The sequence below is a fragment of the Peromyscus maniculatus genome, chromosome 4, assembly GCF_049852395.1.
Source record: "Peromyscus maniculatus bairdii isolate BWxNUB_F1_BW_parent chromosome 4, HU_Pman_BW_mat_3.1, whole genome shotgun sequence".
NCBI lineage: Eukaryota > Metazoa > Chordata > Mammalia > Rodentia > Cricetidae > Peromyscus > Peromyscus maniculatus.
Genome location: NC_134855.1, coordinates 61,116,808 through 61,138,278, shown reverse-complemented (window position 1 = coordinate 61,138,278; position 21,471 = coordinate 61,116,808). Strand labels below are relative to the sequence as shown.

General features: G+C 43.4%; 1 protein-coding gene across 2 annotated transcripts in view; it reads right to left on the bottom strand.

The window, feature by feature from the left end:
* Positions 1-14,777, bottom strand: part of Itgav (integrin subunit alpha V) — an 86,826-nt gene extending 72,049 nt beyond the window's left edge. Inside the window, exons 1-2 of one of the 2 annotated variants that reach the window (XM_006996797.4) lie at positions 14,237-14,777; positions 3,903-4,030 (exon numbers count right to left, since the gene is read on the bottom strand). In XM_006996797.4, the coding sequence (XP_006996859.2) occupies positions 3,903-4,030; positions 14,237-14,421 (313 nt within the window). In that variant the 5' untranslated portion in view covers positions 14,422-14,777. Of the gene's footprint in view, positions 1-3,902; positions 4,034-14,236 lie in introns of both variants that reach the window. The other variant, XM_006996796.4, reaches the window with a different exon arrangement.
* Between the last annotated feature and the right edge of the window lie 6,694 nt (positions 14,778-21,471).

Below are 21,471 nucleotides of genomic sequence, written 5' to 3'. Positions count from 1 at the left end.
CCTCATACCCCCTGTGTGTCCCTCCCAAAGCTGCAAGCTGTTACTAATTTCCACAGAACTATCCAGAAACATTGTTTACCTAAGACAGCTGTCCTCTAAAGGTAAACAAGAGGAGTCAGCAAAGCGTATCCGGAAGACAGCGGCTGAAGCTTGTTTTCTGGGTACCAGCATTGTTTATTTATAGTTACTCAGACCCTCCCCCTTCACCCCACCAGCAGTGCCGGAGCTTCTGCAGGAAACAGCACAAAGAACAAGGCCTGTGGGACAGTGCTGCTCTCTCAATGGCGGATTGTTCCCGTCTAGTGTTGGGGAGGAAGGGATCTGAAAGCTCCAGACAGTTTCAAACAAAATCTCTTTACTGGAGATTTCAAAGGAAAAAAACCAAATCAACCCCAGTCTTGAAGAATGGGTATGAGTCGGATCAAACCGTGAGCAGAAGGAGGATTTAAAGGGATCGTGAGAAACTGGTTTGTCAAATGTTGCAGATATTGAATAAAATATTATTAGCTATATGTTAGTTAATCATTAATAAAAAGAACTGGACAAAATTATCTATTCCAAAGGGGCTTATCAGACCTCCAATCATACAATTCTGAACCAGGAGATGATTGATTCTAACAGGAGATACATGTTCATTAAGGGAGAAAACTTTGGTCTAAATTCAGGCTGTAGCAACCAGGAGAAGGTTATGTTTCATTTGTTGTAACTTTGTATTTATAAGGCTACTCAATCTGGACGTATCTCTGAGAGACAAAAACTCACCAACTGGAGGAAGTTAAACTTGCAGGAATATGTTTTAGAGTCTACCTAAGTGTTTTCGTCTCAGTGAGCTGGAAAGTGCTCGACACAGAGGCCAGTTTTACATTTGTTATTTAAAGCAATGCCTAGGAATGTGTGGGGAAATAACTCCACAACATTCTTCTGGATGAGAGTCTGCGTGGCCAGGCTTGTCTACTGCCTGCAGCTGAAACCTTCTAGAAACAAGCTTGAGTGTTGCAGCAGCAAGATGTTCAGGACAAAAAGAATAGGATCCTACATCTGACCTTCTCTAGGACGAAGTTAGGGCTTTCTTCTGCTTTCAAAAGACATGATTCTCAAGCTTGCAGCCAAGCCTGTATTTCCAAGGAAAGAGGCATGCCCCTTCCTTCCCCAGTGGAGACCAGTGTTTTTGGAAGAGGGAGGGGGGCAGGCATGTGTTATATATGCACTCGGATGTGTGGATACGCATGCCCATGCTCACGTATGCAGAGGCCAGAAAACTGAGTGTTTCCTTTATCTCTCTGCCTTCTTCCCTTGAGACAGTCTGTCACTGGACCTGGAACTGGTGTGGCAGCCAGCATGCTCCAAGGTCCCTCCTGTCTTTGCCCACGATAGAGCTGGAGTAAGAGGCACATGAGGCCACTTCCAGCTGGAAATAATTCTTTTTTTTTTTTTTTAATAAAACTGGGCAGTCATCAAAACGTTTGCAACATCTGTTTCCTTGGAAAAAGAAAGCATCTGGCAATGAGAGGGTTTCCCCAAAACTCACAGTAACAGAGACTAAAATGTAAACCAAGACATAATTCACTTAGCAGCCACAATTATCTTTATGTCTTTCCTTTTTCCTAAGTCCCTTTTCATGATTATTCTTTGTGCAGGTTTAGTGAGGGGCTGTAATAAACAATCCATTCTTCCCCTGTGAAGTGCTTGGTTGTCTGTAAAGCGAGGTCATAGTTATGAACTCCCCTGATCTACATGGCAGCCCTGCTTTCTCTGACCAACAGGGAAACTGATACTAGCAAATGAAAACCCTTTCCCAAGGTCATTAGTATCAGCCTGAATCTCCGTCTTCTAAGTCCCGTCTGAATTCCAAATAACCACAGTTGCCAACAGAAAAGAAACAAGGGAAGGAGCAAAGCCTATTTATATAAACACAGCTCTTGCTGGAAGCAGCTCTCAGCATAATCAATATGAATTTTTAAAAATATGTAAAGAGACTCTAGCCAATAGAATAATGCCACTCCATGAGAGATGTAGGCCCTACTTTCCAGAATCTTCCCAACGAATATGGAAAATCACATGCCATAAAAGACTTGGCAGGTGTGGTCAACTGCAGAACCTTGAAAAGTCTGGTGTATGGAAGGGGAGGCAGGGCAGTCAACTGTAGAGTGAGGCAGCATTGAATCCTGTTGACACTGCTGGCCTTGGCTGAACAAAGGGGAACCAAGCTGCTGGTTCTCCCCTCCCCCCCCACTCCCCCACCCCTCACCCTGCTGGCTCCAAAAGAAATGCAGGGTCACTGACTTGACCTTGGCCCAGTGAGATCCACTTTAGATACCTAACTTCCAGGAGTGATGGTAACAAATACTTGTTTAAAGACATCTGGGGGCTGAAGGGGAAGCTCAGAGGTCATGCGTTCCCACACAAGGTCCTGAGTTCAATTCCCAGCAATAATAAAAGAAGCTACGGTTGAGATAACGTATGATATCAGCAATAGGAAACTAATAGTGGCTCTGACATGTAGCAGAAGTAACAGACTACATTAGCCTGCTACATGAATGATCTGTACACTCATCTATATCCATATATATATATCCACGCAGTGTTTTGACTGCATGGATATGTAAGTACCACATGCGTGCCTCATACCCACAGAGGTCAGAAGAAGGCATCGGAACCCCTGAAACTGCAGTTACAGATGGTTGTTAGCCACACCATGTGAGTGCTGAGAGCCAAACCCCCGGTCCTTACAAGAGTAACAAGTGCTCTTAGCTGCTGAGCCACCTCTCCAGCCTCTCCCCAACAACATAGAGAGTTCTAGCCTATCCAAGGTATATATATAAGAATATACCAACATAAATGTATGAGGGAGCCTGCACATTCTATTCCAATGACATAAATATAAAATTTGAATTATCTCTCATCTTCCTGAGGTTAACTTTTTTTTGTACCGCCACCACCTTGATTTACATTGAAACGTGTTCCAAAAATAAAATTATACTGTTATCAGTAACACAATAATTTTTCTAATACATTTTAGATAAAATTTTGTTGATTTTTTTTTTAGCCATTTAAATCTATTTGAATACTCAAGGTGATTCCTCACCTTTTTTTCTTTCTTTCTTTCTTTTTTTTTTTTTTTTTTTTTTTTGCATCACACCAGGCCTGGGACACATTCATGAAGAGAGTAATCTGTAGTGGTCAGTGAGTCATGCCTCAGTTTGGCTCCAAGAAAAACAGCAGCAATCTCCGATGTTCTTGAGACCTCCCTCTTCCCAGAAGAGATATAAACTTATCGTAACAGATTTTTCCCAAAATGTCTACATATTGACACTGTCCATTTAAGTTGGAAGACATCCAAAACAATGGAGATACACAGAATTGCTGCAAAACATACAAATCACGTATATAGATCACTCTCCCTGTGCATGTGGGGTGATGATGTTACTAAGCTGTTACTTTTTAAAAGATTTATTTGCTTTTATTTATGTGGGTGAGTGTTTTGCCTGCACACATGTATGGGTACCACGGGCACGACTGGTGCCTTTGGAGGATCCCCTAGAAATGGTGTTACAAATGGTTGTATGATGCCAAGTGGGTCCTAGGAACTGAAGCCCAGTCTTCCGCAAGAGCAGCAAGTGTGCTTAAACACTGAGCCACCTCTCCAGCCCTGTTGTTACATTAAAACAAAAACAGAGCAAAAAAATAGGAGCAAATGAACCTGTGTATGGTGGTCTTTAATCCCTGCTCTCAGAAGATGGAGGCAGGCAGATCTCTATAAGTTCAAAACCAGCCTGATCTACATAGAGAGTTCTAGCCTATCCAAGGATACACAGTGAGACCCTGTCTCCAAAACAAACCAACCAACCAAACGGCGTGAATTAAGAGAACGGACACCGGAGAATGGACAAATGGAAGTTTACCTGTGGAATCAAATTCAATGGGCTGGCACCGGCGGCTCGATGAGCAGTCGCACTTGAGAACTTGCCCTCCTTCCACAATCCCAGGCTGTGTTGTGTTTGCTTTCGGGGCTCCCACCAGGAGAAACATCCTGCTACAAGACAAAAGGGCCCGTGATAGTTCAGATGACACAAAGCGGAAGATTTACATTATGATTTATGATGAAACATTCTTCTGATTTAATCCACCAATACTTTTAAAAACTATTTTCGAATGGTGTAATTTCCCCACTATAATTCCTGTTGTGTTCGTTTAAAAATGTACATCATCCAAACTGTGCATCTTAATTTTTTTAGATGTATTTATTTTATGTGTATGAGTGTTTTGCCTGCGTGTATGTCTGTGTCCAACATTTGTGCCTGGTACCTAAGGAGTTCAGAACAGGGTGTCTGTCAGATCCCCTGGAACTGGAATTACAGATGATTGTGAGCTGCTTGTCGGTGCTGGGAATTGAACCTGGGTCCTCTAAAAGAACACCCAGTGCTCTTAACCACTGAGCCATCTCTCCAACCCCAAACTGTACATTTTAAATACATAAGAGTTTTTTGGGCCAATGACATAGTAAAGGTGACTGTTTCCATCTGAAGACTTGAGTTCAATTCCCAGAAGCTATATGGTAGAAGACACCTGACTCCCCAAAAGTTGACCTATAACCTCCATGCATGTTTGCCATAGTCCACATGCCTACACACACACACACACACACACACACACACACACACACAGTACTTTTTTCTCCTATTCCTTTTTCTCCTCCCCTCCTCTTTTAAAGGACTCACAGTGATTCCCCTGTCTCTGCCTCCCAGTACAGACATTAAAAGCATGCACCACCACACCTGGCCAACTTTTTGTTTTCTAGTCATCCAAAAAAAATTAATGTGAGGCTTGAACACACGTGCTACATCGGGCTCGGTTCTGGCACTAAAGACATTCTAGACGTTCTAGACGTTGCCCTCCCCACAAGAAACCAGCTAACAAACAAACCACTCGACATGACCTGACAGGAGCTAGGAAGGAGACAAACAATTGGCTAAGAGAAGATTTCTTGGAAATAAGGAGTGCAGGCCTCCCTTAGATAAAGGAAAGTTATCTTCCAGGAATGGAGGGGAAAGAGTTCCTGGAGATAAAGGGAACACTCTCCAGGAAGGGCTCATAGGAGAACCGGAAGATAAGCACGCAGGGAAATGGTCTCTCGGGAACTCACAGTGAACTGAGAGGAACCTGCTTAGAGGAGATTGACGAAGAGGGGAGGACAGAGGGAAAGGAGGGTGAAAAAATGGGAGCACCCTAAGCTCGGCAAAAAGATCCCGGGTGGGAAATAACGTAGTCTCCAGGACAGAAGAGACAAGTGGTGTGGCTAAGAAGAGAGAGCAAGCTGGGAATGGCCCAAAACAGCCTGGCAGCCCGGCAAAAGCTAGGTCACGAAGTGCCCTTCAGACATAGTAAGACCATCAGTTTTATCTCGGTTCCATTTCAAACCTTAGGAAGGTGACTTTCTTGCCTTTAGAGAATCAAAGAAACAAACAAAATGGAACAAAGAAAGCAAGCTCGGGGAGGGAATGGTGACCTGTCTTAGCCAGAGGAGATGGGGGAAAAGATAGGGGAGATTTGAGAAATGCTGGAGTAGAATGAACAGAGAGAGAGAGCACCAATGACTTTGAACGCAGAAATGGAGAAGACAGAAAAACATCACCCAACTCTTCACTATCTGGCGTGCTAGTTGAGCGAATAGGGGAGAGGAAGACAGATCCCAGAAAACATGGACTCAGTTCTCAGTCTGTCCCATCACTATGTCTGTGAGGCCTGGAGGTCAGATAGAGGTCTGTGAGAAATCATGTGTTGAAAGTCCCAACACAAAATGGACATCTGCACCCAGGAGAAGTTTGGCAAGGGTGAGCTCTGAGGGGTAAGGAAGAATGAGAGAGGGGTATCATAAAAGAAACTCTCCTCCTTTCTTTTCAAGAAACTGACAGATTTAGTTTAGGGGTGTCAAAAGAGGGAATGCAGGGGGGGGGCAGCACTAAGGAGATACGTTCCTAGTCACCATTTCATTTGGCTAAACAAGTCACTTAAATTCTGGCAAAGGAAAACTTATAGTTACGAAGCTACATCTTAAAAATGAAATGTACTTATTGTAATTTTTAAAAATCAGTTTCAACCTCACTTATTCCGGGTAGTAGCCGTCAGATCTCACTTGGATCAACAGAAATCTGCTGAGTGGACTGCTAAGTAATAGGTATCCTTTACTCTGACACTTACCTTGAAACTCACACGTTCAAAATGCAAATTAAACTCCCAAGCAAGCCACACCCTGTTTAATAAATCTTTATGCAGTCATATTTGGCAGAAGCAAAACAGCAGTGCCGGCCCCTCTCTCATCACAGCCAAAATGATTCTGAATAAGAAATCAGCTGCATTTTCCCTTAGCAAGAATCTTTCACAAGGAAAAAATAGGCTGAGTGTGAGATTCAAACCACTCACAAGATAAAAGAAATGCCTTGTCATTACAAAACCCCTGTTTCTCTCAGAGCATGTTGATTAACATAGGCAAGTCAGACTATGCAAATTTTCTGGCTGTAAATGTATAAAGTGTGTGTGTGTGTGTGTGTGTGTGTGTGTGTGTGTTTTCTCCTCTCAATTAGATCAAAAAAAGCTGGCCACAGGTCTGGATATGTAGCTGAGTGACACAGCACTTGACTAGCATCACTGAAGGTTGGATCTCTAATAACCCCAAACAGGGAAGGTGAGGAGGAGATGTAGCCCATCTGACAGAGCGCTTGCCTAGCTTGGGAAAAAAAAAAAAAAAAAAAAAAAACACACAGTACAATCAAAAAGTTCAATCCCAAGTACCACCTAAAATCAGGTGTGATGGCACAAGTCTGTAATCTCATCATATAGGAAAAGACTGGAGGATCAGAAGTTCAAGGTCATCCTTGGCTACATAGTGCTACAAGCCAAGTTCAGAGACAGCCTGAGCTATAGGAGACTCTTTCTCAAAAAACTTTTTCTTAACTGGAGGAGAGGGTACCATGAAAGTCCATTTTTATCTTAAGAAAATGATTTTTCCCCCCAGTATTTCTCTGAGAAAGAGAATACTTCTGGTTCTAATAAAATTGTATTTACACAGACATGCAGTGGCCAGATGTGGCCCGTGGACTGTGATTTTCCCATCAGTGGTTTCATCAGTAGAGAACTAGGATAAGCACTCAGAAGGGAGGAGAATGCTCCTCATAGGCTCAGGCATTTCAACACTTGGACCCCAGCCAGTGGTGCAATGTAGGGTGGTTATGGAAACCTCAGTCGATGTAGCCTTGCTGAAGGAAGCACATCACGGGGATGGGACTTGAGAGTGTGGAGCTTCACCCCACTTCAGTTCACTCTTCCTGCTTTAAGTTTGTAGTTGAAAATGTGATCTCTCAGCTTCTTAATCCAGCCACATGCTGCCAATGCTTCCTCCACCATATGGACTATTCCCCTGGAACTGTAAGCCCCAATAAACAGAAAAGTAACTCATACACAGAGTGGGACTCTGTGGGATGCTGTCCTCCCACTGGGGTGGGAATAGGGAGCCCAGTCCTCATTCCATGGGATGCTGTCAAATCTAGAACATGTCCCTTTCCCTAACCCTTCAGGCTTAAATGCAGTGACAGTGTCCAGCGTTTCCCTATGCTCTGCCCTTCTCTCTGGCCACATGAGGTTGAAATGAAAGCTTTGGGATCAGGGGAGGGAGAAGGCTGAGTCATAAAGTGGCCAGTCAGCGGTCAGTCATCTGGTTTCTTGAGACTGTCTATGTGCTGCTTTTCAACGTCTGCATCCTGAAGAGGACTTGGGTCCTCGCTGCAGAGTTCTTTGTGTGAACCACAGGAGGTTCCAAGTCAGAACAGCTGATCTTCCTTGACACCCACAAGCAACTCACGTCTAGATTGCCATTTGCACATTTCTTTTCAGGGTCTTCTATAATTTTTTTTTTTTTTGTCAAAACTATTCATTACTTATGAAGAAGTGCTTATTTGAATGCAGGGCTCTAATTCACCCTTCTGCCTAGGCAGGTAACAACACATTCATCAACTACAGGTTTCAGTCTTACACTAACCACACATCAGTAAATCGTTTCCAATGTATTCCAACTCCGGGGCCACAGAAATCAGACTCTCCTAATCATCCAATTCTTTAGATTATCCTTAAAATAATTTCCTCATGTAACAATTCTATTTAATTTTGTACTTCAGATATTTTCTTGACTTGGCAACTGTAAAACAGAGAGCCCTCCGTAGTTATTAGGGGACGGCCTTTGGCAAAAGCAGAAGGGCACAGTAGGAGAGGGTATTGAATAAAAATGTCACTGTTGGCAGCACACAGCCTGAGTGCCTGAGAGCAGCCCCGAAACCGGGCTGCGGCTTTCATCAGGCTGTCTGCACATCACAGGCATGAAAGGACGGTAATTAGAAGAGCTAATATTGATGTTCAACCCAGTTTCCCTACACATCCCTTCATGTGCAGTCCTGCCCACTGGTGAAATGCACAGAAATAGGAGAAGAATAAAAAGGAACAGGTGATGACTCTAAGGATCTAAACTGCAGGTTAACGATTTTTAAAAAGTTAAAGAATAGGATCAGTGGGTAGAGAGACTTGTTGCCAATCCTGACGATCTGAGTTTGATCCCCAGGACCCATATGGTGGAAGGACGGGACTCTCTGAAGTTGTCCTCTGACCTCTATATGTGTACCATGGTGACAGAGTGTGCCTCTACCTACAAATAAGAAAATAAATAGAATGCAATAAAAATTTAGAATAATAAAGTTTATTTGTCCAAATGTCACTGTAATATTTAAGTTACTTTAAACATACTTAGGGTTTTTTTGGTTCTTTTTTTTTGGGGGGGGGGTTGTTGTTGGTTTTTGTTTTGGATTTGTTGTTGTTGTTGTTGTTGTTGTTGTTGTTTTCAAGACAGAGTTTCTTCTCTGTATAGCCCTGGCTGCCCTGGAACTCACTCTGTAGACCAGGCTGGCCTCAAATTCAGAGATCCACCTGCCTCTACCACCTGAATGCTGAGATCAAAGGTCTGTACCACCACTAATATTTAAGTGATACTGATCCTTTAGTATTTGAAAGAGACAAATGGAGATTTCGAGAAAGTAAAGAATCTTAAAAATGGAGATGAATATATATATTCCCATAATATATTCCCATAGACTGATTTCCAGGAAAGCCAGGGCTACACAGAAAAACCTTGCCTAAAAAAGAAGAAGAAGAAGAAAGAAAATTAAGGACTATAAAGCTATATAGTTATTTATGCTACAAAAACAACCCAGAAGCCTATCAATGAAACTTTACAAAAAGTAAGTGATATTACTTGGACGTGTGTTGATTGTCTACAATGGTTGACCTCGAGTAGAAGTAAGGGACAGAAACTGTCTGCACTGTGACAAGCGGCACCGCCCAAGGCAAATAGGAGGGGACGCCTCACAGGCACTGCAAGTCAGCTGAGGGGTCACTCGAGGAGTCACTTGAAATCTCTGTTCTCAGTTCTCTGGAACAGAGGTACAATATTCAGTCACTACTTGAAAGAAATTATTTCCCAGGTGGTGAGTAGATAAGTGAAAACTTACAGTGTCTGAAGCTTAGGAATAATACAAGATGGTGCCACTAGCATTCCAAACAGCAGTTGATATCATTAATAAGCTATTTCCTAATGAAATAGCAAGTGAAAATTAAAATCTGCTTTCAAAGGAGCCTTTCTTTCCCGGATGTTCTCAAAGAGCCATTAGTGCTCCAGTAATTAACTGGAAAGAGGAAAAGCAAAGGGCAGGGGAGCCGGCTCTCGGCATTTCCTGGACAGGTGGGGAGCCTGCTCACATGGGTGATAAGACCTCCCTGAAGAACAAGTAGATTTTGAAGCTAAGCAATGTAAGATTCACATGCCTTCAGCTTTCTCCTCACAGACGCCATCTCACTCCAAAACACATCTGTCCAAGAACATCATCAAGAGCCACATCTTCACTTGTGCTTTGAGATAACTGGATTTATTTCCAGGAATGCCTCCTCGGGACTCCAGAAATGAGTGTGCTATTCTTATGATGCTAAGAACTGGGAAGATGCTGGGAAGCAGCAGAAAAAAAAAAGGGTGAAGGAAAAAAAGAGAAAAAAAAGAGGAAATGATGGAAGATAAGCGATGGGAAGGAAAATGGAGTAGAGAGGAAGAGAAAGAAGCGGAAGCTGAGGAAAGCTTCAGGCAGTCTGGTGAGGATGCCCTTCAAATGCACTTCCTACCCAGGGCAGGGCAGGAAGCGGAGTTGCTTCACAGAATGGAAGTCCAGCTACCAAGCAGGGCGGCTGGCCAACCCATGACAAGTACATTTTCAAACTTTCCAAATGAACTAAGTTACTCGGCTGCTTTCATCACTGGCCTTTCCAAGATAAAGCAGGTTTCACATATGCAGCTGACTCTAGGGTGAGCCCACACCATAAGGAACTCCTGAAAAAAGACTATGTATGTATATAAAAAGAAATGTGTATAAAACAGTTGAGGTGTAATTCAAGTTTCAGATTTGTTCTACAAACAAATGCTTCAGGTCAACAACTATGTAAAGCAAAACGGAAGCAGTAATTACCAAATTTCATACATTTTCCCCTGGAACTCACAGAAGTACACCTGCCTCTGCCTCTCAAGAGCTGGGAATTAAGGCATACACCACCACATTCGCCCAATAAATCTATGGCCTTAATCAGAAGTAACAGACAGACCTAAGATGTGCTTTCTAAATAATAAAGCTATAGTTTATACATATGTATTATTTATGATGGAAAAAAATTAACCAACACAGTAACAGTCACATTCAAGTTTATGAAAATATACTGAATCCTTTTGGGGGAGGGGGGAGTATTGAGATAAGGTCTCGCTCTGTAGTCAAAGCTAGCCAGCCTAGAATTCACTATATAGCCCAGGCTGGCTTCAAACTTGGGACAATCCTCTCCTGCCCTCAGCCTCAAATCCTGTGACAATGATTACAACATTGAAATTTTAAAAAACCATGGGCTACGGGAGGCCTTCATCAAGGTTTGGGTTTTCTCTGCCAATGGAACTACTGCTGAAAAGAATTCAGCAACAGAATATGAAGATAAAAAGAACAACGTTTCAGAAATATTAAACCGGTTGAAACATATAAGGCATTTTGCAGGTCTGGCAACCAAATGACAGGCAGATTAAAGAGGCTCTCAGCGACCCAGACCCAGGCTCAGGCAGACACAGGGAGCAGAGAGAGGAGCAAGGAAGCATTCCCAAGGAAGCAGAGACTGGAAACACTCTGCCTGGTGACTAAGCGGTGACTAATCTCGGAGGAGTGTAGTAGGAGACAAAGTAAAATAGAAAAAGAGAGGGAGGAATATGAAATGATCTCCAGGGCAACCGCGAAAAAGTGGGTTCCATTAATAGAAATGGAGGTGCAACTGACATCTCTTGATGCAAATATAATTCATTTTTAGACAAAATGAGTTCACATGGGCTAATCCAGGCTAAATAATCTGCATACTATTGTAATATTGTGTCTAATGGAGAAAAGAACTTGAAACCAGGGCCTTTTCTGTGGTTTGAGACAGAGATCCTGTCACTCGGGCAGACCTGGAACTCAGGACATAGCTGGGGTGTGCCTTGAACTCCTGATCCGCCTGCCTCCATCTCCCTCCTGCTAACATTACAGGTGTGCACCACAATGCCCAGCTTCCTCTCAGCAGTCTTGCTTAGCACTTCTTTTTAATAAATATCGATGCATTCATTCCCACAGCAATCTGGAGATGGTTCAATCATAATCTTCTATAATAAGGAAAATGAGAGGTGAACCATTCTTCAGTATTTAGATCCCTGAAACCGGAATAATCATAAATGTACATAATCACTGCTACTCTCCTCACTAATCTAACATGAGGTGGGGGGAAGCTCTTTCATTAACACTTGATTATATAGTTTTCCTTTAAAAGTTTATGGTAACATGAAATAACAATCTATGCAACTGATAATACAGTTCTGCTGATTTCAATGCTTGCTGAATTTAGGCGTGCCTTTAACAAGATTAAGCATAATTTTGTTTGTTTGGATTTTTTTTTCTTTTTGTCTTTTTGAGATGAGATTTCCCTGTGTTGCCTTTGTTGTCCTGGAACTAGCTGGGTAGAGCAGGCTGGCCTCCAACTCAAGCGATCTACTTGCTACTCCCTCCAGAGTGCTGGGTTTAAGGCGTGTGCCACCACCGCCTGGCATTGTGTTGGTTTTTTGTTTTGTTTTAAGATTAAGCATAATTCTGTAATAATCTTCATTTAATCTGAAAAAGTCAGTAAGTGTAATAAGCAGAAACCTTTGTTTGGGTCTATTTTGTGGCTGAGGGGGTAACAACAGCTCAAAGTTGCTTTCTATTTTTTAAGTTAGGCTAGACAGAGAACTCTGGTCTCTTGGTACCAAAGTCGCTGGTGACTGTTTCAAAATACCACGTGCAATCTCTCAAGTTCCACAGTACCTTACTCTTAACATCCATGCATGAGGTCTTGTAAATGTGTGAGCTCCTAGCATATTCTTTGGCCATATGGTTTTCCAAAGATTAGTCACATGCCTTGTAATCAGCAATAGCAAATATCACCGATAGCTCCATACTGCTGTTTTCCATAGCAAAAATGTTGAAAAGCTTACCAGCCTGCCATGTGTCTTGGGCACTAAACTTTTGCCATAGATTAACAGAAGCAAACAGCAGCAATAGTAATAACAATAAAACAACGAATAGCACCTGTACAACATTCCATCAACTCTGAATTATCTAAATGCTAATTCCTGATGTAAGGCAGAGAATATATTCTCAGTCAGAACCTCTGTACAATTCAATCTAAATGGTGCACCCTGGGAGCAACCAGAATGCCCATGATATAAAAAGCACACACTTTAACATACCCAGGAAGGAGAAAATGTCAAATGGTGAGCAATGATTAGATCGAGGGGGTGTGGGTGCAGCTCAGAGGTGCATTGCTGACTCAGCAGCCTGAGCCCTTGGGTAGGTTCCCAAGCTCTACTCTACCCCCTCAAAGAGATCAACCACATCAATGTGAAGTGGTTAAATGTGCCTGCAGCTGGTGCTTCTATCGTTTTTTTGGAGCGCTCGAGTCTCACAGAAAGCACAGTCAGTGTGAAGAAAGCCATGTGCTACAAAACGTCTAGTTTTCACCAACTTCACCCAAGGTATGTGTTGCCTTAAAGACTGGTATCAGCGATACTCGGCAGTGTTCAGGAAAATGATGTCAATAAATCCTGAAGACTGTCCCAATAAACCACCTTCAAACTAAGCATATATCAGGAAAATGGTCCCCCCCCAAGTAGTGACCATCAAAATTATGTAGTGCCTCTCCCCAAAACAGACATCTTGGGGGGAAAATGTTAAGACAAAAGGTGTTACCACTTTCGAACACCGAGAAACACCCAAAACAATGTAACAAACATCATAGACATCCATTAAATCGATGTTCCCAACACTAACATGCAGGGGTAAGAATGGTGCCAGCCCAGTGTTGAATCAAAGACAACTTTTAATCCAAAAATGACAATAACTGCTACAAATCCCTCAGGGACGTGGCACCACAGAACGAGGGTAATTTGAAAGCCTAAGTGAACTGCTGAATTTTCCAGTATTGAAGTGGCCTGCAGCGAGTGAAAACTCAGCAAACACCCCCGTTCTTTCTGAACAATGACCTAAATAGTGGACTAGAAAAGGAACAGATGACACATTCCATTCATCTGGTGGACCTCAAATACGCAGAGGTCTCAGTCCTTTACAATGTAAGGCAACAATGTGATCACTCATCCTAGTGTCTAGAAAAGAAAATCAAAAGAATCAGACTAAGGGAGGGAGTCTGGGAAGGGCTAGTTTCGGGAGGGCGAAAGGCACTAGGAAGAGACTAACTGGTACCCGAGAAAAAGAAGTTCTGGGACCAAGTGAGCAAGGCACAGAATGACAGAGAAGCCAAAAGTCCCGCGGGACCAGCCTGTACTGATCTCTCACTTTTCCTGGATGTTTAACAGAGCTCCTTCAAAGCTCTCTCCCAGTGTCCCCGGGCAATCAGAAGAAGCTGGGGACCGGGTGAAAGTGAATGGTGAGTGCCAGGCTAGGTCATCCCCCACAAATGTTTCATCCCTGCAGGACCTGAGCCAGCCGCGGGATGGAGTGGGTAGGCCGGTTTGGTGGAGCCAACCACCGGGTGCGGATAGGCTGGGTGGGGGCGCGCGGTGGGGGAGGGGGCGCCTGGGGACTCCAGCGCGGCCACTTACGAAGACGTGCTGGGCGCGAAGAAGTCCACGGCGAACCCGAAGTAACTTCCCTCGGGGCCGGCGTACTCGGCGGGGCTTTCGACGTCCAGGTTGAAGGCGCCGGCGAGGGGCAACAGGAGGCCGGGCAGCAGCAGCAGAAGGCCACCGGAGCGAGGGCGCAGCAGCAGCCGCCCGGGAGCAGCCATCGCCGGGGCGCGGAGCCCAAAGGCTATACAGTCCCTGTCCCTGTCCCGGGGCTCGGGGCCCGCCGCCTGTGAGCGCCCGAACTGCTGTGCTGTGCGCTAGCGGTCAAGGGCGGCCGGGCGGCGGGGAGACGGGCGGCTGAGCTGGCCGGCCACTCAGGGGGCGCGGTGCGCGACGCGGGACTCCGGCGAGGTCGCTCCCTAGCGCGGCGGCTGGCGCTCAGCAGTGGCGAGGCGAGCGCCGTCCCTCGGACCGGGAGCTGCTCGGGCTGGGGGAAGAGGGGGAGGGAAGGAGGAGCCAGGGAGGCCGGGCCGCCCGGCGAAAAAGGAAGTCGCGCTCACGGTGGCCTCCCACCGGAGAGGGCCGAGCGCACTTCCGTGCGCGCTGGCAGCGGGTCCTCAGAACCCGCCCCGGGACTGCAGCCCAGATCCAAAGGACCAGGGGGACAGTGGCCGCGCGCCTCCACCTGGGCCTCCGGCCCAACCCAGCAAGCCAGAGGATGGCGACAATGAAACGAAAAGAGGCCCGGGGACACCTCGTTCCCAGGTTCCTCCTGGAACTTCTCCGCGACTTTTGTTTAAGAATGCGGAAAGCGTTATCCGCTTCTCCTACTTCTGCCACTTAGCCCGGCAGGCACTCAGCAACAGAACTCTGTAATTATATGCTATTTCCCTCCCCTTCCATCCCCCACACACTGAACTTAATTATAAACTCCAAGGCTAGCTTAGCACAGCCCTCCCGGCTGCGGTGTGTGGACCTGGATCTCACAGGCTGACAAAGGCGTTGGTAAGGGAAAGGTTAGGTGGTGAGCCTTCCAAATTCACACAGAAGAATTCAGGCCTCATTCTTGGATTCTTGCTTGGAGGGACGAGATTTTGAAAAACTGATCATTGATTTAGGGAGTTCAGGTAGACACGATTTTAGAGCTGGAAGAAGAAAGGCCGCGGAAATAAGAACCCTTGAAGTTCAGTTGCTGTGGACAACAGTGTTCCTTCTGGACAGAAATCTTGACCTGCTTCTTTACATTTCCAGTTCCTACTACCTAATCAATGAACCTTTCAATCAGTGAATGACTGAAGAGTAAATTTTGCTCAGAGCTTGGAGACTGCAGATGCGGCTCAATGCATAAGAGCACCTGCCCTTCTTTGTAGAATGGTTGAGCACCCACATGTTGACTCAAACATCTCCAATTCCAATTCCTCTTCTGGCCTCTATGTGCACCAGACATGCACGTGATATATATATATATATATATATGCAAACAAAACACCCATACACATAAAAATCAATTTTTAAAAGTTTGCCTAGAGTCTTTCCTGTGTTGTACATAACGTGCTGAAGAATTTGGTGAATGGGCCAGGTGTGATGGCAAAGGTTTTTAATCCTAGCACTAGGAAGTCAGAGACAGAAGGATCTAGTCTGTGTAGCAAGTTCCAAGCTGGCCAGGTCTACATGTGAGAACTTGTCTCAAAGAAGATGAAAGAGGAGAGAAGAGGAGGAGATGCTTCAAACGACAGAAAAGCACCTCAGTGATATAGAGATATTTTATTTGTGCTGAAATGTGATTTTATTTGTATGTTAATAAAGAAAGTTGCCTGGGGGTCAGAGCTAATAGCAAGCCATAACAGAAGTCTGGCAATGGTAGCACACGCCCTTAATCCCGATCACATGACAGGCAGATCTCTGTGTGTTCAAGGATACCACCAGGATGGAGACACACACCTTTAATCTCAATACCAACCATAGAAGACCTGGAGGTCTGTATAGATGGGCAGTGATGAGGTCATGTGATTGGGTTTATAACCAACGAGAAGACAGAATAGAAAGTCAATAAACAGGACAAACACAAGGAAGTAGGTCTTTTGCAGAGAGGTAGGACAGCAGTGGCAGTGAAGGGTAAGGTTTTTAGTCTCAGCTCTTAACTGTTGCTCTGACCTCTTGGCTTTTAACTCTGTATTTGGCTCTGTGTTTCTTATTTAACAAGACGGTTACATCTACACAGTGACAACATACATTCATCTAATAACATTAAATAATTCTGTGCAGTGTCATGTATATACTTAATTGGGTTAATCATTTTGATTTTTAAAATTTCACTAAAAGATACGCTACATAACCTTTGGGGAGGGGGGTCTTACCAAGCACAGGCCAGCATCTTTGCAAAACCAATCACAGGAAATACTCTGTGAATATTTACACATAAGATCCTGTGTCGGGCCGGGCAGTGGTGGCACACTCCTTTAATCCTAGCACTTGGGAGGCAAAGGCAGGTGGATCACTGCCTGGTCTACAGAGCTAGTTTCAGGACAGCTAGGGGGCTACACAAAGAAACCTTGTCTGGATAAACCAAAAAAAAGAGAAAGAAAGAAAGAAAGAAAGAAAGAAAGAAAGAAAGAAAGAAAGAAAGAAAGAAAGAAAGAAAGAAAGAAAGAAAGAAAGAAAGAAAGAAAGAAAGAAAGAAGAAAAAGAAAAAAAAACGTACCTGCTCTTCATTCTCTGCCACCACTTGGGGTTAAAGTCTGGGGTTTAAGGAGATAATGACACATGGACAGCAAGACTGTCCTGTGTATTCCCAGTGTCCTCTGCTTCTCACTCTGAAAACCACACTGCTCTCCAGACAGCAGGTAACCTCAATTCTAAAGATGAGCCTGGGATTTTCTGAGTCCCATTCATATAGTCAACATGCACAAATTTTAAAAAGGATCATGCCTTTTACTGAACTAAGATTAAAAATTACAGCATCTTCTTACAAGATAACTACTTGAGGAGAGTTGTTTTTGTTTTTGTTTTTTGTTTTTTGTAATGTTTTTAAAATAGACCTATTCTAACTATATGGTTATAGTCCTATAAATCCTGTCTTAATATAGTACTTTAACCACATAAATCCCAGGTCTAAAAGTTATTCTATGTGCTCTTCCACATGGGGCTTAGTCACAAAAAGCTGAGCATTTCCAGTATGTTTAGAATTTGCTAACACAATATTTTTCCTTTCCTTTGTGTGTGTGTGTATGTGGGGGCGGGGGTGGGGGGTGGGAGTGAGCTAAGACAGTCTCAGTTTTTAGGCCAGGTTAGACTGGAACTCACAGTTCTCCTGTCGCCACTTCCCAAATGCTGAAATTACAGAAGTGAGCCACTATACCCAGCTTGGAATTTCTCCTCCCACCTTCATTTTGACCAAGACTTCGTGCACCCAAGACTGGCCCCAAACTGTCTATGGAGTTGAGCATTCTCTAGGTCATAACCTTGAGCTCCTGATCCTCTTGTCCCCACTTCCCAAGTACTGAGACTACAGCTGTGTTTATAACATCAGAAGAACACAGTAGTTCTTCAAGTACTTGTGTCTGTGTCATGACTCATAAACAAAATCATGTGGGATAGTTTGAAATGTGGCCAGCAAGTCCTCAAAGGGATGCTAATGCTTTCCTCCTCCTATTCTTTTTTTTTTTGTTTGTTTTATAAATACGACTTTGCTGTTAGTGGAGATTATAAGTTAAACTTCTAAAATGTATTCCCTTCATGTTTATGATAAATGTAAATACTTACAACCAGAAGGCCGTCACAAATGGTGGTGTAGGAAGGGCTGGAAAAGTGCCGGTCTGGACAGCCAAAGATACCAGTACAAGTTGTCAGGATCTTCAGAAAGGCTGATGGGAAGAAAGGGTACCTACCATAAGTATCAGGATCACTACTTCCTGCCTCTTTTCTTCACAGCAGCTGCTGGGGACTTGCTTGGGAGTAGAGATAGCTGCACAGCTGCTTTGTGAGCATGTTGAGCGCATTTAGCAATGGAAGTCATGGTCTAAGATGATACCCATTCTAGGCTTGTTTTATGTGTCTTCACAGGGTACCATGCAAGAAAAAATGGTGTGGCTGTCTTCGTTTAAGCTGCTATTATTTTGGTTTCCAATTGTACTTTGTTTTTTAATTGTATTTGTTTTAGCGGGGCGTAATGTCCCACACCTGAGGCAAGTTGGATCTCTGAGTTCGAGTCCAGCCTGGTCTACAGAGTGAGTTCCAGTAAGGCCAGGGCTACACAGAGAAATCCTGTCTCAAAAAACAAAAAGAAAAAAGAAAAAAGAAAAAAGAAAAAAAATTACTTATTTTGTGTATATAGGTGTTTTGTCTGCATGTACATCTGCACACAAGAAGAAGACATTGGATCCTATGGGAATACAGTTATAGATGGTGGTGAACCACCGTAGGGGTTCTGGGAATTGAACTCAGGACCTCTGGAAGAGCAGCCAGTGCTCTTAACTTCTGAACTACCTCTCAATAAACTCAGACTAACTGATACATTCACCTTAGTTTCTTTAACAAGATATTTAAAGTGAGTGCCAAATATTTGTATTCTTGCCTGTTTTAAAAAGAAATTAATCTACATATGTTGTCCATATCTGGTTTGTTTGTTTAAGTAGCTAAAACAACAGCATTGTCCAACAGTTTTCTTGCTAATCCAAAGTTATCATTATTTACTGAAGCCGGAGTAAGTTCCCTTTCTAGTGACTGAGAGTTTTGTAGACTCTGTGGAAGGCTCTGCAGTGGCTGGTATTCACATAACATCTATGAATTAAGTTCTTGTGAGCGATCCTCTACTTTTTGGTTGGGCTGGCCCCTTTCCTGGCTTTGTTCTTGGAGAACGATTGACTTGGGTTTTTTGTTTGTTTGGTTTTTTTTGTTGTTGTTGTTATTTTTTTTTTTTTTCGAGACAGGGTTTCTCTGTGTAGTTTTGTGCCTTTCCTGGAACTCACTTTGTAGACCAGGCTGTCCTCGAACTCACAGAGATCCACCTGCTTCTGCCTCCCAAGTGCTGGAATTAAAGGCGTGCATCACCACCACCTGGTGACTTGAGTTTTTTTGCTGTTTTTTTTCCCTAAAGTCTCCACCAATTTCCTCTAAAGCTGAAGGGATAATTAAGAATTTCTACATTTGGAATTCTAATTTCTATCATTATGGAAATGTGCCAGGGGATTTTCATGAAATGTTAAATATTTGGATTTAACAGGAGATGATTATGTTCACTAATACAGAGCTCTTAATTACATAATTCAATTAGGCTTAGATCATGGGAGCAAAATGAATTAAAGGCTTGATACAGTTTCAGCATTTCAAAGGATAAAGGTATTTCTACAGTTAGATTTTTGTTTTTTGTTTTGTTTTGGAGACAGGGTTTCTTTGTGTAGCCCTGGCTGTCCTGAAACTCACTATGTGGACCAGACTGACCTTGAATTCACAGAGATCCACCTGCCTGCCTCCCGAGTGCTAGGATCTGCCCTGCCAGTTTGATTTTTTTTTTTTTTTTTTTAAGTTTTGGAGTAGAAATTACTTCTGCAAATAGTTACCCAAATTAATTCTACTATTTAGACATGAGTAAGATTCTTTGACTCTGAGTTAACATTGTTACTTTTTTACTATGAATACCTCATTTTAGCTGTTGTTTTTATTATCATTTATTATTATTCAGAAAATATCTCACTACATAGCCCACATTGCCAGTAACATAGCTAGTGGTAGAGTATCTTTCTCGTATTCATAAGGCCCTGGGTTCAATCCTCAGCACTGCCACATACAAATAAATACATGAAACAAAACATAAATTGCTGGATTTGAACTCACAATCCTCCTGTTTCAGCCTCCTGAGTGCTAGAATTAAGGTATGTACCAGCACACTAGGCTTCTTTTTAGCTCTTCTATTTCCATATAAATTATGGAAAATAAAAATTGTAGCTGGGTGGTGGCAGTGGCGCATACCTTTAATCCCAGAACTCAGGAGAGAAAGGCAGGTAAATCTCTGTGAGTTCGAGGCTAGCTTGGTCTACAGAGTGAGTTCCAGGACAGCCAGGGCTACACAGAAAATCCCTGTCTTGAAAAACAAAAACAAACAAAATAAAACAAAATTCGTAAGCAGTAACTTTAATGAAGTACTCTCTATAGAGAATACATGTTGTCAAATACCTGAGCCAGTGTCAGATGAACACATGGAAGAAACTTTTAAGGATAGCCTAGTGATTATGGTTGACCCAAAATGTAACAGTAAATGACATTCATTAAGAAGAAAATAAGTACTGGGCGTGGTGGCTTATGCCTTTAATCTGAGCACTCTGGAGACACCGGTGGGCAGATCCCTCTGAGTTCCAGGGAAGCCAGGTCTACAAATGGAGTTTTAGGGCAGACAGGACCGTTACACAAAGAAACTCTATCTCAAAAAACCAAAAAAAGAAGAGGAAGGGGAAGAGGAAAGGAAAGGGGAAGAAGGAGAAGAAGAGGAAGAAGGAGGGGGAGAGGAAGAAGAAGAAAAGGAAGAAGAAGAGGAAGAAGAAGAAGAAGAAGAAGAAGAAGAAGAAGAAGAAGAAGAAGAAGAAGAAGAAGAAGAAGAAGAAGAAGAGGAAGAAGCTAAAAATGGATAATGGTTGGTTGGACTGGGATACAGTAATCAAAAAAAGAAAGAAAGAAAAACATTGTGACAATGGAAATACTCATCTTTTTTTTTTTTTTTTTTTTTTTTTTGAGACAGGGTTTCTCTGTTTAGCTTTGCGCCTTTCCTTGAACTCACTTGGTAGCCCAGGCTGGCCTCGAACTCACAGAGATCCACCTGGCTCTGCCTCCCTAGTGCTGGGATTAAAGGCGTGCGCCACCACCGCCCGGCGGAAATACTCATCTTTAAACTCCCCAACTACTCGCTTCACCACTGAGTACTGAACTGTTACCAGTATGGCTGGAGAGTGAAACTGCAGTGTAAAATGTTTCAGGGTCACATGTGGCCAGTGGCTCCCAAGCGGAGCAGAGCTGCAAAGGGTCCTCATTCAAGGGGTAGAGAATCAGTCAGGAGATCCTAAAGGCCTTTCCAACTTATCATTCCAGAGCTGCCAAGTATCAGTTGTTGAAGGTAATTGTTTTTCTCTATCTCTGTACCATCTGCACCCCTGATTTTCCAGTTCTAGTATTGGGAGGTTTTCCTTTACTAATTCAGGCATCACCAAACAAGTATAGTGTGGTGGAAAGAAAAATAAAAAGAAGAAAGGCAACCAGAAACTGCTCTGATATCAACACCTCCA